Source organism: Notolepis coatsorum (genome assembly GCF_963971535.1).
Source record: "Notolepis coatsorum genome assembly, chromosome: 7".
Taxonomy (NCBI): domain Eukaryota; kingdom Metazoa; phylum Chordata; class Actinopteri; order Aulopiformes; family Paralepididae; genus Notolepis; species Notolepis coatsorum.
Window position 1 is genome coordinate 103409468 of NC_140171.1, and position 13951 is coordinate 103423418.

General features: G+C 45.4%; 1 protein-coding gene across 2 annotated transcripts in view; it reads left to right on the forward strand.

The window, feature by feature from the left end:
• The window catches only part of crebbpa (CREB binding lysine acetyltransferase a), a 305190-nt gene that overhangs the window by 93053 nt on the left and 198186 nt on the right, over nt 1-13951 (forward strand). For both annotated transcript variants that reach the window (XM_084318719.1, XM_084318720.1), the window contains exon 2: nt 7633-8261. In XM_084318719.1, coding sequence (XP_084174845.1) covers nt 7633-8261 — 629 coding nt within the window. The remainder of the gene's footprint in view (nt 1-7632; nt 8262-13951) is intronic.

The window sequence follows — 13951 nt, forward strand, 5'->3', positions numbered from 1 at the left end:
ACGTTAGCTCTCATAACTAGGCAGTTAGCCAGCTCCAGGTACAGTAGCTAGCCAACGTTAGCTCTCATAACGAGCCAGTTAGCCAGCGCCAGGTACAGTAGCTAGCCAACGTTAGCTCTCATAACGAGCCAGTTAGCCAGCACCAGGTACAGTAGCTAGCCAACGTTAGCTCCAGGGGCGGGGCTAGGGGGTGGCTACTTGGGCTCAAGCCCCGAATGTTTTCTGAAAAGCCCTGAATCTATTTTTAAAAAAATAAAAAATAAAAGTGTTTATTTTTTTTTCTGACAATTCATCATTGTTACATGAAAATATGTTTGCACCAGATTTAGCAGAAGCTAATTTCCATCTGTGGTCTATCCAGATGCTAACTGTATTTGAGTGAGTTAAGTCTTGGTGTCATGGTAGACTCAGACCTAAGCTTTAAATCACAATCAACAAGTTGACAAACTTAATTCTTCCACCTTAGAAACATACATTTACATTTACATTTACATTTAGTCATTTAGCTGACGCTTTTATCCAAAGCGACTTACAAGTTCTGTACGACAAGCCATCAGGAAGGGCACAACTCTATCAGCTGAGCAACAATGTTCATCAAAGTGTTGAGTGCTACAGTGTAGGTTAGTTTATTAGGACAAGTGCATGACAGTACGGTTAGTTAGGGTTAGATTTTTTTATTGTTTTTTTTTTTTTTTTTTTTTTTTAATTCAGATAATGGTTGAAGAAGTGCGTCTTTAGTCGACGGCGAAAGATTGGACGTGATTCGGCTGTCCTAACTGGGGTGGGTAGTTCATTCCACCATTGTGGGGCAAGGACTGAGAATAGGCGACTTCTCTTTGATGACCCTCCCGGAGCTTGGATAGGAGTAGGTCTGAGGCGGCCAGAAGATGCAGAGCGTAGGGGTCTTGAGGGTGTGTAGTTAGAGACCATTGACCGGAGGTAGGCGGGAGCGGTTCCCTTTGCCGCACGGTATGCTAGGTCGAGGGCCTTGAAGCGGATTCGTGCAGCAATGGGGAGCCAGTGCAGGTCCCTAAGAAGTGGGGTGACATGGGCCGACTTCGGTAGGTTTGAGATCAGGCGGGCCGCTGCGTTCTGAATGAGTTGAAGAGGCTTAGTGGCAGTGGCCGGGAGGCCAGCGAGCAGTGCATTGCAGTAGTCGAGGCGGGAGATGACTGTTGATTGGACGAGGAGTTGGGTGGCTTCTTTTGTCAGGAAGGGGCGTATCCTTCTGACGTTGCTCAGGAGGAATCGGCAGGTTCTGGTCGTCGCTGCGATGTGAGCAGAGAAGTTCAACTGGTCGTCGAGGACAACACCAAGGTTCTTGGCGGTCGGGGACGCAGTCACAGCTGTATTCTCGACATAGCATTTATAAATCAAAAGGATGCTGAAAACATAGCATTTATAAATCAAAAGGATGCTGAAAACCAGATCCATGCCTTTATTTCAAGCCAACTCGACTACTGTAATGCACTCCTTACCGGCCTCCCGAAAAAATACGATAACTATTTTATTGCAATGCACTATTGCATTATTTTATTCTATTTTACTAACTATTTTATTGCACTGCACTATTTTACTTTGTATCAGTGAATCATAGACGCCTGGCCATAAGAGCATTCGGAGCATCTCTGCTCTCCCACTATTGAACTTGGGGGAGCAAAGGTATGCTCTTGCTCCACCACTTTTTGATCATATGAAAAATATGATATACCCCCCCCAATATATAAATCTAACCATAACTACGTTATGGTTAACTGAGTTTTATAGTGAAAAGAGCAGCTTTATTGGTCAAGATTGAAGGCTCTATATTGCAGGAAATTGCACATACAGGTTAATTAAATTCAAAAAAAATCTGCCGCTTGCCTGCAAAAAAAAAGAAAAAATTCGAAAATAAAAAAAAATAAAAAGGCGGGCACCTATCTGGGCTAAGCCCCGGATCTCCTATAATCCTAAATCCGCCCCTGGTTAGCTCTCATAACGATAACCAGTTTGATTTACAAAAGCTTTTACAAACGCTTTTACAGAGTAAGAGTAGTAGGCAGGGGAGGAAATTAGGCCACTTTACTCGCCAAATGCGAGTATTTTTTACGTTTGGCGAGTGATTCATGAAGAGCACTCGCCAGTCTGGCGAGTACTAGTAATTACAAAACAAAAAAATAATTCTGCAATCTGCTGATTCGCTCACTGGCACAAGCCGAAATCTGACTCCCCCCTTGATTCCTCCCATTTGCGCATCATAATAATCCGACCATAACCAATGAACATCATCGTTGTACAGATGCGCTCTAAGCTCCTCCAATGAACACTCGTTTTCTAGAAGATGTCGCGCATCTAGGGGAAGTGGACAGACCACTGCGCGCAGACCTACAAACTCCTGTCACCGGCTTGACAACGTAGACACACTTAGACAAAAACACATTGTGGATGAAAATAATTGCATGTAGAGTCGTCGCTTTCGGATATCAGTGCGGTCTGACATGGGGACGAACAGCACAGGACGTTCACCTTCGAGTCGGATGAGAATGACAAGTGGACGTGAGGCTAACCAGCATTAGCCGGCTAGCTACCTAGCATCAAGCTACCATAACGCGCATTCAACATAGTGGACTATACTGAGCGGCTTTGCTTAAATGCAGCAGAGTGACATTTTATTATTACCGGATTTCCCCCCATATCACCACTCGCCCATATGCCCTTCACAACGGTGATGTTGTCATACACTTGGCATTCAGAATACACCTGCTGAACCCCTAGCGTTGTCAACTTGTCATGAGATTCGGTTCCAATGTATTGTCATCATACAGCACAAGTACAGTACAACCAGAATACATTTGGTATCCAACCAGAGTGCAAATGTAACAAGTCAAGTTCAAGTTGTTTTATTTAGCTATTACATTACAGTGAAATGCTTGGTTCTTTCACTGCCCAGTCCAACCTAGACCAGCCCAAACCAGTCCAACGGTCCCAGCCCAACCCAGTCCAACCTAGACCAACCCAGTCCAGCCCAACCCAGTCCAACCTAGACCAGCCCAACCCAGTCCAACCCAACCTAGACCAGCCCAACCCAGTCCAGCCCAGCATCTTTCACTGCCTAGTTCAGCCCAACCCAGCCCAGCATCTTTCACTGCCTAGTTCAGCCCAACCCAGCCCAGCATCTTTCACTGCCTACTAGTTCAACCCAACCCAGTCCAGCCCAGCATCTTTCACAGCCCAGTTCAGCCCAACCCAGCCCAGCATCTTTCACTGCCTAGTTCAGCCCAACCCAGTCCAGCCCAGCATCTTTCACGGCCCAGTTCAGCCCAACCCAGTCCAGAATAGTTCCCTCTTTCATGTTAATATGTGATATCCTAATATTTTGAAGAGTAGAGACAGTGTGATTAATACATGTTGTATGCTAATATTTTGGAGAGTAGAGACTTATTAATGTTTTATGCTAATAAATATTTTAAAGAGTAGAGACACGGTGTGATTATTATTACTATGATTGAAAATCAATTTAGACGAAGACATACAAAGAAGTAATTATCACAATTAGCGATTTATTTTTGGCTGGTAAAAAAATCAGTTTGGCTGGTAAAAAAAATCATCTACTCGCCAGTTGGCTGGTAAGCCAAAAAGTTAGTTTCCTCCCCTGGTAGTAGGGGTGAAACGATGCAACCTCACAACGATTAATTTCGATTATGATTACGAGGAGTTGAGAAGAGTAGGAAAAGAAGACAGGAGCGGACACGAGGGGAGGTGTGGAGAGGAGGACAGGATGAGATAGGAGAGGAGTGGAAGAGAGAACATATCAATCCCAGTGCTCATGTGTTCCAGTTTAATAAATTGTTGTTCATCTACAGCTTCAGGGCTGTACGTTAACTTTTTTTGCACATAGCACTGGTGCTACAGAGGTTGATAGTTTTGTAGCACAGGCCAAAATCTTGTAGCACAAGTATAAAACGTGTTATATTTGTAACAGTCACAAATGTGCCTATTGTATTTGTGTTATTTAGTTGCAGTGCCATGTTTGGCTGTCATTTAGTATATCGCCATGTGTTATTATTACTATGATACTCTCATATGCTATTTTAAATTAATATCATAAACAACATAAGGAATATTAGCATAATTTTGAGTGGACTGAAGGAATGAGTCAGTGTTAATAGTTTTAAATGCAAATAATTTATTGAAACATAGAAGTGGGGTCGGTTGGGACACACACACACACACAATGGGGGACCCTGATGTAAACAAGACAAACGTCTTTCTCTGGTCTGCATCCCCTTAACAATTGTGTGTATTGAGCCGTACTGTACCCATTCTGCAATCTGTTAAATAAAGTTTTCATTCATTCACACACTGTTTCAACTCACCACCCCCGCATCATATTGTAGTCTAGTCTGTCTTCAAACTTCCACTCCTCTCGAAACTTGTATTTGAATATCATCATTATCTGTCCATCCTCAGTTTACTATAATATACTCCTGTCCTGAGTCTTGACTAGTGACTTCATCGTCTTTCCAAACGCACGCACGCACACACACACACAGGGAAGGGGAGAGAGTGCCCCCCATTTCCCTTTCCACACTGTGTCTGCTGGCTCTGCGCCCTCTGATCAGGATTAGCTTGTTAGCTTGCTAACGTTGTAGTGATTGTAATGGTACATAAACGTTAATTTCGGGCGATGTGCGCATAAAGGAATGGCGACGGTGCAAAGCATGTAGATGCATTTGACCCGTTGCGAGAAAGAAAAAACACCACGGACTTATTTCGGGACGTGTAGGCGCACTGCTGTGTTAACGTGCACCAACCGACCAACGCGCTGCTCTTCTAGCAGAAGCACGGATAGGGCGGATACGACTCGTCGAGTTGTCACAAGAGTTTTTTCAAAATAAGAGTATCATATGCACCTGAACGTTGCTAGCTTTCGGAGCCTAGCTGGAGCTGCGCGTGGGCAGAAATGAGACCCGCTACAGGATTTTCAAAATAAGAGTATCTATATGAACCGAATCCCTATCGCACCAGTGCTACTGAAGTAAATCCATCCATCGCACAGACAGCTGTTGCTGTAGCACGTGCGAGATATATGTCGCACTGTACACCCCTGAGCTTGTTGCATTATTTCATGCATTGATATTATCAATAAGACATAATCTCTAAGCATTTACAATGTAGACTTGACTGGTACATCTTTTAAATCAAGTAAGTAGTCAGGTGTCCTAGGGGGTTGTGTGTGTGAGGGGAGGGGGGGCGCGGATGGGGGCGGAAAACTTCAGGGGCCTATAGATCATCACTTAATATGGTACCTGGAAAATCAGGAGGTAGTATGGAAAAAAAATTCAAGGCAAGCGTGGGAAATAATTATAATAATAATTAATAATAATTATAATAATATAATAATAATTTAATAATAATTTAGGACCTGCTCCGAGGTCATCAATTGGCACACATGCGATGCATGCATGCAATTCGTATCTGCGATTAACCCATCCCGTCGCCCTTCCCCCCCAAGGGCAGCATAGCAATTACATAAGGCACACTAGTACCAGCTGGAGACACTGGGGGGTTCCCTCCGGGTGTAAGCCGGCAGGGTAGAGGAATGTTCGGGTGCAAAGTCTGGGTCAACGAGGAATAACGAGGTTCCAGATACAGGAACCAGTGCAGTACTCCCTTGATCGGTAGACAAAGCAACAGCTATAATCCAGTATGCCCGACAGCATGGATGAAAGCTAGCCAGCCTCCTCCTAGAGGCGGGCTCGAGGGATGCTCCTCACTGGGGTAGATCCCACACGATAGTGGGGTAGACGGTTCTCTGCTCCAGCAGTCACGGTACCAAAGCAATATAATCCAACCAGAAAATGGTTCTGCATTCGCCGGTGTAGATTCTCCTGTGCACTATCCGTCACATTAAACTAGGTTGAACTTGACGTTACTTCACCAAACTATTAGAGATGTTCCGATACCATTTTTCCCTTTCCGATCCGATTCCGATACCTAAGCTTTGGGTATCGGCCGATACCGATATTTATCCGATACCAGTGCATAAAAAAAAAATGTAAAAAAAAATTATATAAATTATACTTTTTTTTTTTTTTTTTTTTTAGATACTGTTATACTGTTTTTTTTAGTAATAACTAGAACGTATGGTATTTATTCAACAACAGGTGATTGTATAGATTTGTATTAGTATCATTAATCAATGAGTATGGGCTGCAGCACTGCAGATATACCCTACTCCAATGATCCACACGGACATTAAACGGTGTTGCACTCGCTACTCAGTGGCTCTGCAGATATACCCTATTCAGTCTGTAAGCTAGTGGCAGATAGACCGTTCATGTTGTGATTTTTGATGCAAAATAAATATTCAACATTCTCTTTTGAAACTCCGCCTCAGACTCTTATCCTTTGGCACTTGCTGTACTTTGCTTGCAGGTCTGCAGCCATTATTGCTGGATTATGTGAATAGCACCAACTTTAGACACGGTAACATTATCAAGCTAAGCTAACTGACCTAGCTCGCCTTCCCGCATCGACATTAAGATAACGTTAGTAATAGTCAGCTAACGCTAGTCCGTAGCTACTTAACTTAAATACAATTCACCGTGGGTGCATTATTGTTGATAGACGGTCACGGACAGTGTTAGGTCCTGGAGAAAGGACAGGCGATCATCTGATTTGATGTAACGTTAAAAGCGGATGTTGTTCCAACTAGCTATCTTTCCAGCTAATGCTATCATAACACCAGCCAAACACATCCCGATTCCCGTCCGAGCTCCCCGTCACACCGCACTGTCGGGGACAATGGAATTTAAGAAAGTGTATCTGCTGTTAAAATGACACAGCATCACACTTTAAAACATGTTCATTTTATAATCCTCACTCTCCGCAGGACTCGGCAGGAGATAAATTACATCATGGGATCGGAGGCTAGAATTTACGTGTACTCGCCGATACCGATACTAGCATTTTAGGCAGTATCGGCGGCATTTCCGATACTAGTATCGGTATCGGAACAACTCTACAAACTATGACACTTTACTATCCTATTCGCACATGTTCTAAGTGCTCTATTTAGACGCAAGGTTGCTCACTTCACTTGGTCGTTGACTCGTGGTGAAGGCTTTACTAGTAATGAACGAACTGCTGCTGTTTCCACCTGCGCCGTATTTATACGTAAGGTGAATTATCTAGTGCCAACCTCAGTTCTGTCTCGTATTACTGCGCAAACCTGGACATGTTGAGACATGCCTTGGCGTTGCCTTTGAACTTGCCGTTGGGGGTATGGTCGTTGGCGCCTAGGGGTCGCTGTCCAATAGGAGAGCGAATATTATGGTCTGGTTTGTACCCAGGTAAAGGGATATTCCGTGTATATATACAAAGAATATACAAGGGATATCAAACGATATACAAATATTATACAAGGGATCTCAAGCAGTAAATATATATATTCGGTTTAATCTGACCCTTTGTAACAGTGATATTTATCGTTATATTGCCCAGCCCTACTGTCTGGTGATATATCACATTCACAATTGATTTGGCTTGACAACTGCAAATACATGGGCTGTCCAAAAAGTGTATACATGGTATTAACAGTCTCCTCTCTCCTTTCTCCTCTCCTTCCCCCTTGGCCCCTCTTCCTCCCAGTGGACCTGGGCTCTCTGTCTTGGGATGATTTGGAAAATGACCTACCAGACGAGCTGATCCCCAACGGAGGGGAACCTGGCCTGATGGGCGGCCTGCCCCCCAACGGCAGCTCGGCACCGGGGGGTATGCCGGCAGGCCTAGGCGGCGCTATGGTCCCAGACGCGGCCGCCAAGCACAAGAAGCTCTCGGAGCTCCTGCGAGCGGGCAGCACCTCCAGCCTCACCGGCGTGGGGATGAACTCGGCCGGCCCTCAGCCCGGCGGCATGGGCGGGCTGCTGGGAAAGAGCTCCCTGGGCCAGGGTTCGCCCAACAGCCACCCGTCCCCCCACAGCCAGAAAGTGGGCACGCCCGGCGCGACGGGCTACAACCAGGCAATGATGAACAATAGCCAGGGCCATGCCGGGCTCCTGGGCCAGGGAGGGCAGCCCCAGCCGGGGCAGGTGATGAACGGCGGCCTGGGGCCTGGTGCTGGACGAGGCCGGGGTGCTGGCATACCCTACCAGGGACAGACCATGCAGGGAACGGCGCCTGGTGCTGGAGGAGCGGGTAGCGCGCTGGCAGAGACGCTCACCCAGGGGGGGCAGCATGCCACCCTTAATGCAGCCCAGCAGGCAGGCAACATGAACAAGGTGAGTCATCGCACTTTTTTCTATACCTTGGGGAATTCACATGCACCATCCTCTGCTCTGACTCAGTGTACAGCCTAGTCGCTGCCATTCACATGCACCATCCTCTCTGCTCTGACTCAGTGTATAGCCTAGTAGGGCTGGGCGATATGGCCTCTAAATGATATCGTGATATCTTTTGGCCATATCACGATACACGATATATATCGCGATGTTTTGACATTTCCTCGAAAGCACTTAAAAATGCTTGATTTACCCCTTTGATGCATACAGTCACGCCAATATGATGATTATAATAAGTCCCTGCAACATATGTTTGCATTATTAAACCATGAAGATGCTTTAAATAATTAAATGAAAATGTACTAAGAGTAGTCTACTGACACACTAATAAAAAAATAATTTACATCTAAGACAATTTATATAAAAACTATTGGGTGCCAAGACTTTTGCACAGTACTGTGTTTTCTATCCACTTTAGCCAAACACACACACACACACACACATATATATATAATACACACTACTGTGAGAAAATAATAATCACACACAAAGGGATAATGGCTTATAGCAGACTTAATGATTTTACAATATTTCAGATAATGAAATTAAATATTTATATCATCAACTATCAAGTTAGTATTTATACTGTAACGTTTGGCTACTTTAAATCATTGAATGTAGAGAGAGAGAGCGAGAGAGGGCGAGCCAGTCTGTCTATAATGAAAATGAGAGGACAGCTCTGCGCTAAAGCAAGTCTCATCTCAGCCGCGACGTGACAACATATACTCGATGTTCACGATATAGTAATTTACTACATCATGTAGAACAAGCCGCGATACATCGAGTATACTCGATATATCGCCCAGCCATAATAGCCTAGCCTATGCCATTCACATGCACCATCCTCTCTGCTCTGACTCAGTGTATAGCCTAGTCGCTGGAACAAGCCTCGACTCACTCCTGTGTGGCCGTGACGGCCAAGTGGTTGGGGGAGGGGGGGGGGGGGGGGGGTGCATTGACGGCGTCATCGGCTATGATTCATTATTTGTACAGAATCGTCCATTAGCGTAATTCATAGTGGCGGGAGCGGTAATAATACTTTTCATATTTGAGACGAGGAGGTTTTTCTCTAGCAGCTTAGCCGTTTGGAAGGACATGGGCTCTCGCCCAGAATCCGTGTGTGTGTCCTTGTCTGTACAGCATAGCTCGATCTTTTAATGTCTTTGTGTGTGTGTGATAGTTGCCAGTGCTTGGTTTTATGTGGCTCTCAATTGGCCAGTTAATGAGAGCAGAGATGTACCACAGCCGACCATAAAGCTGCCCAGGCTTTGTTTCAAACAGCTTGATATATTCACTGCAGCGTGCCTCCAAGGCCTTGGAGAACACTAATGGAGAGGTCTATCAAAGCCTTCCGCACTCCACATCGCTCCTCGTTTTTTGTTTTGTGTGCACAAGCACGCGCCCATCTGTATAGCGAGCGCCGTGCCTTTCTGGCTCCCTGCCCGGTTCTTTACAATGTCTCTTCAATCGCTCGGATGCAGTTGAGAAACGAGACGGACACATTCCACACTTGGCAGTATTATCCCGGCCTTCGGCTGCGAGATGATTTCCACACTATTGTCATTTATATATATCATTGTCGAGACCCGCGTGTGTATGTCAGGGATTGTTTACCCCGAGCCTGCCGCCAGTGTGGTTTCACAAGAAGGCAATAGGAGGCACCAGACCCAGCCACCAGCTTTGTCGAGAGTGAACAAACTGTGACAACAGAGTATACTAGCTGCTGAGAGGGAGGAGTATACTAGCTGCTGAGAGGGGACCTAGAGAGGGAGGAGTATACTAGCTGCCGAGAGGGGACCTAGAGGGGGAGGAGTATACTAGCTGCAGAGAGGGAGGTGTATTACTAGCTGCTGAGAGGGAACCTAGAGAGGGAGGAGTATACTAGCTGCTGAGAGGGGACCTAGAGAGGGAGGAGTATACTAGCTGCTTAGAGGGAGGAGTATACTAGCTGCTGAGAGGGAGGAGTATACTAGCTGCTGAGAGGGAACCTATAGAGGGAGGAGTATACTAGCTGCTGAGAGGGAACCTAGAGAGGGAGGAGTATACTAGCTGCTGAGAGTGGACCTAGAGAGGGAGGAGTACTAGCTGCTGAGAGGGGACCTAGAGAGGGAGGAGTATACTAGCTGCTGAGAGGGAGGAGTATACTAGCTGCTGAGAGGGGACCTAGAGAGGGAGGAGTATACTAGCTGCTGAGAGGGAACCTAGAGAGGGAGGAGTATACTAGCTGCTGAGAGGGAGGAGTATACTAGCTGCTGAGAGGGAACCTAGAGAGGGAGGAGTATACTAGCTGAGGGAGGGAGGAGTATACTAGCTGAGGGAGGGAGGAGTATACTAGCTGCTGAGAGGGAGGAGTATACTGGCTGCTCAGAGGGGACCTAGAGAGGGAGGAGTATACTAGCTGCTGAGAGGGGACCTAGAGAGGGAGGAGTATACTAGCTGCTGAGAGGCGACCTAGAGAGGGAGGAGTATACTAGCTGCTGAGAGGGGACCTAGAGAGGGAGGAGTATACTAGCTGCTGAGAGGGAGGAGTATACTAGCTGCTGAGAGGGAACCTAGAGATGGAGGAGTATACTAGCTGCTGAGAGGGAGTAGTATACTAGCTGCTGAGAGGGAGGAGTATACTAGCTGCTGAGAGGGAGGAGTATACTAGCTGCTGAGAGGGGACCTAGAGAGGGATGAGTATACTAGCTGCTGAGAGGGGACCTAGAGAGGGAGGAGTATACTAGCTGCTGAGAGGGAGTAGTATACTAGCTGCTGAGAGGGAGGAGTATACTAGCTGCTGAGAGGGAACCTAGAGATGGAGGAGTATACTAGCTGCTGAGAGGGAGTAGTATACTAGCTGCTGAGAGGGAGGAGTATACTAGCTGCTGAGAGGGAGGAGTATACTAGCTGCTGAGAGGGGACCTAGAGAGGGATGAGTATACTAGCTGCTGAGAGGGGACCTAGAGAGTGAGGAGTATACTAGCTGCTCAGAGGGCACCTAGAGAGGGAGGAGTATACTAGCTGCTGAGAGGGAGGAGTATACTAGCTGCTGAGAGGGAGGAGTATACTAGCTGCTCAGAGGGGACCTAGAGCGGGAGGAGTATACTAGCTGCTGAGAGGGAGGAGTATACTAGCTGCTGAGAGGGGACCTAGAGAGGGAGGAGTATACTAGCTGCTGAGAGGGGACCTAGAGAGGAAGGAGTATACTAGCTGCTGAGAGGGAGGAGTATACTAGCTGCTGAGAGGGAACCTAGAGAGGGAGGAGTATACTAGCTGCTGAGAGGGAGGAGTATACTAGCTGCTGAGAGGGGACCTAGAGAGGGAGGAGTATACTAGCTGCTGAGAGGGAACCTAGAGATGGAGGAGTATACTAGCTGCTGAGAGGGAGGAGTATACTAGCTGCTCAGGGCTCGAGACTAACGATGTCCCGTCGTCCCGGGGACGATCAAATATTGATTTGGGACGAACAGAAATCTTTTTTGGGACGCAACCGGGACGGGGAGTTTTTCTTTTTTTTCACAGGAAATGTAAATTAGCCGACTGTCAGTGCGCGCATATATTGCTGTCAAATGGTGAATCTAAACGTTGCATGATTAGCCGAATCCAATGTCTATCTCCGTCTCCCAAGGCAGCGATACGCTAATCCAACGTCAAGCTCCTACCCACCTCTCCGCAGCCAGTCGCGCTGCTGCAGCAGCAGCAGCACACACCCCAAATGAATCTCGCTCCAAAAAATATAAACGTGTTATCAGGTGAGGGAAATCTCTCTTACCTAGGCTTTCTCCACTGTACAAAAACACAACGAAAAGTAAAATAAATAAAAAAATACGCTATACTGTCACTGTGGCATCCTCTCAGTGAAGCGAGCACTGTAAACAATAAACATGCTGCGCTATTTGAAGAGGGTGAACACAGCAGAAGATGGATAACAGTCCCAAACTGACCAACAAGGAACTGCATCCACATCCAGCAATACTACCCCAGGCCCAGGGCCTGAGTCTAAGGTGAGGACACATTTAAATCACAGAAGTGTAATGTTAGTCTATTGGAACTGTATAGAGTTATCGACGCGTTCTAGTTATAGCTGCTTATTATAGCTAACGTTACTGACTAACGTATCAGACTGCCACTGATTAATCCATAGTTCACACTATTTTATTCTTATTGTTAATATTATTATATTGTTATTCCTATTTTAGTCCTATATTGACCTAAATGTTTATTGTTGTTCAATGTGAGCGATACATAGTCTGCTCTGTAGTGCCGAATTTCCCTCGGGATTATTAAAGGATTTCTATTCGATTCTATACTAACACGTAATGTTACTACCATTGCGAGTTATTTGGCATAACGTTACATTTATCGAAACGAACACGGAGAAATAGACGACTTCACTTCAGCTACATGATGAATCTATATTATTCAGTGAGGAGGGCCCGCTGGAATTTAGCAGCAGTTATCAATATCGACCAGGAGGACAGCGCGATCTAAGGGACATGTTTCATTACTAGTCAAGTGTCATTACTTTAGTTATCAAAGGTGGAATCTCTGGACGCAATGACATTATATAGTTTAAAGCTAAACTACGTTTTTTTCTTTCTTGTTAGAAGAAGGATAACTTATTCAGTTAGATTTGATTTGATCTTTATTTATCTAACATTTTCAACCATAAACACACATTTGTAATAACAAAAAAAAACTAAAACGAAATAAAATACAAATACATTTAATCAACATGGCTCCAATTGGTTGACTATAACAGCACCGTGACCAAATATCCCTATATTGTTAAACACTATTTTTTATATATATATATTTATTTTTAATCATAATTATTCTTGTGAAATCTTTCCACCTGGGAGCCTTTTGACTAAATCAATTAATTCTCCCCTTCTCTGAATGGTGTTTCTTATGGCAATAACAACTATAGACGACAAAACCAAAGTAAATAAACAACATTTGATTTTTGGGACGGTTACATTCACTTTGGGACGGTTAAAATTGTATTTCGGGACGGTTCTGGGACGGTGGTGAAAAAAGTTAGTCTGGAGCCCTGAGCTGCTGAGAGGGGACCTAGAGAGGAAGGAGTATACTAGCTGCTGAGAGGGAGGAGTATACTAGCTGCTGAGGGAACCTAGAGAGGGAGGAGTATACTATATTAATACAGTGACGCCAAGTATCAATATTTTTTTTTTATTTAATAGATATTTGATCTTTCTTCCTTTTTTTAGCTTGACAATCGCATTTTACGGCAATAGAAATTATTATCGTATTAGATAAGGCGGCTGGGTGGCGCAGCGGACATTGCGCTCGTCACCAACGCAAGAGACCGGGTTCTAATCCGGCTGTCGCCGTTGCCTCCGGCTTGGGCCGGCCGTCATACCAACTCAATTGGCAGAGCCAAATGAGAGTCCGCGCTGGCAGGTGAAAAGGTGTGACAGGCTGCCTCCACATGTATCGGAGGGGACATGTGATGCAAGGCTTCTATCCTCCCTACAACCGGCCAGTGGGGGGCATATGCGAGCAACGATCAGGACAGGGGAGGGAGAATTGGTACAAGAGGTAAATTGGGATGGGGAGAAAAATCACAGAAAAAAAGGAGAAAAAGTAGATAAAAAAAGATAAAACGGATGTGTATATATATTTTT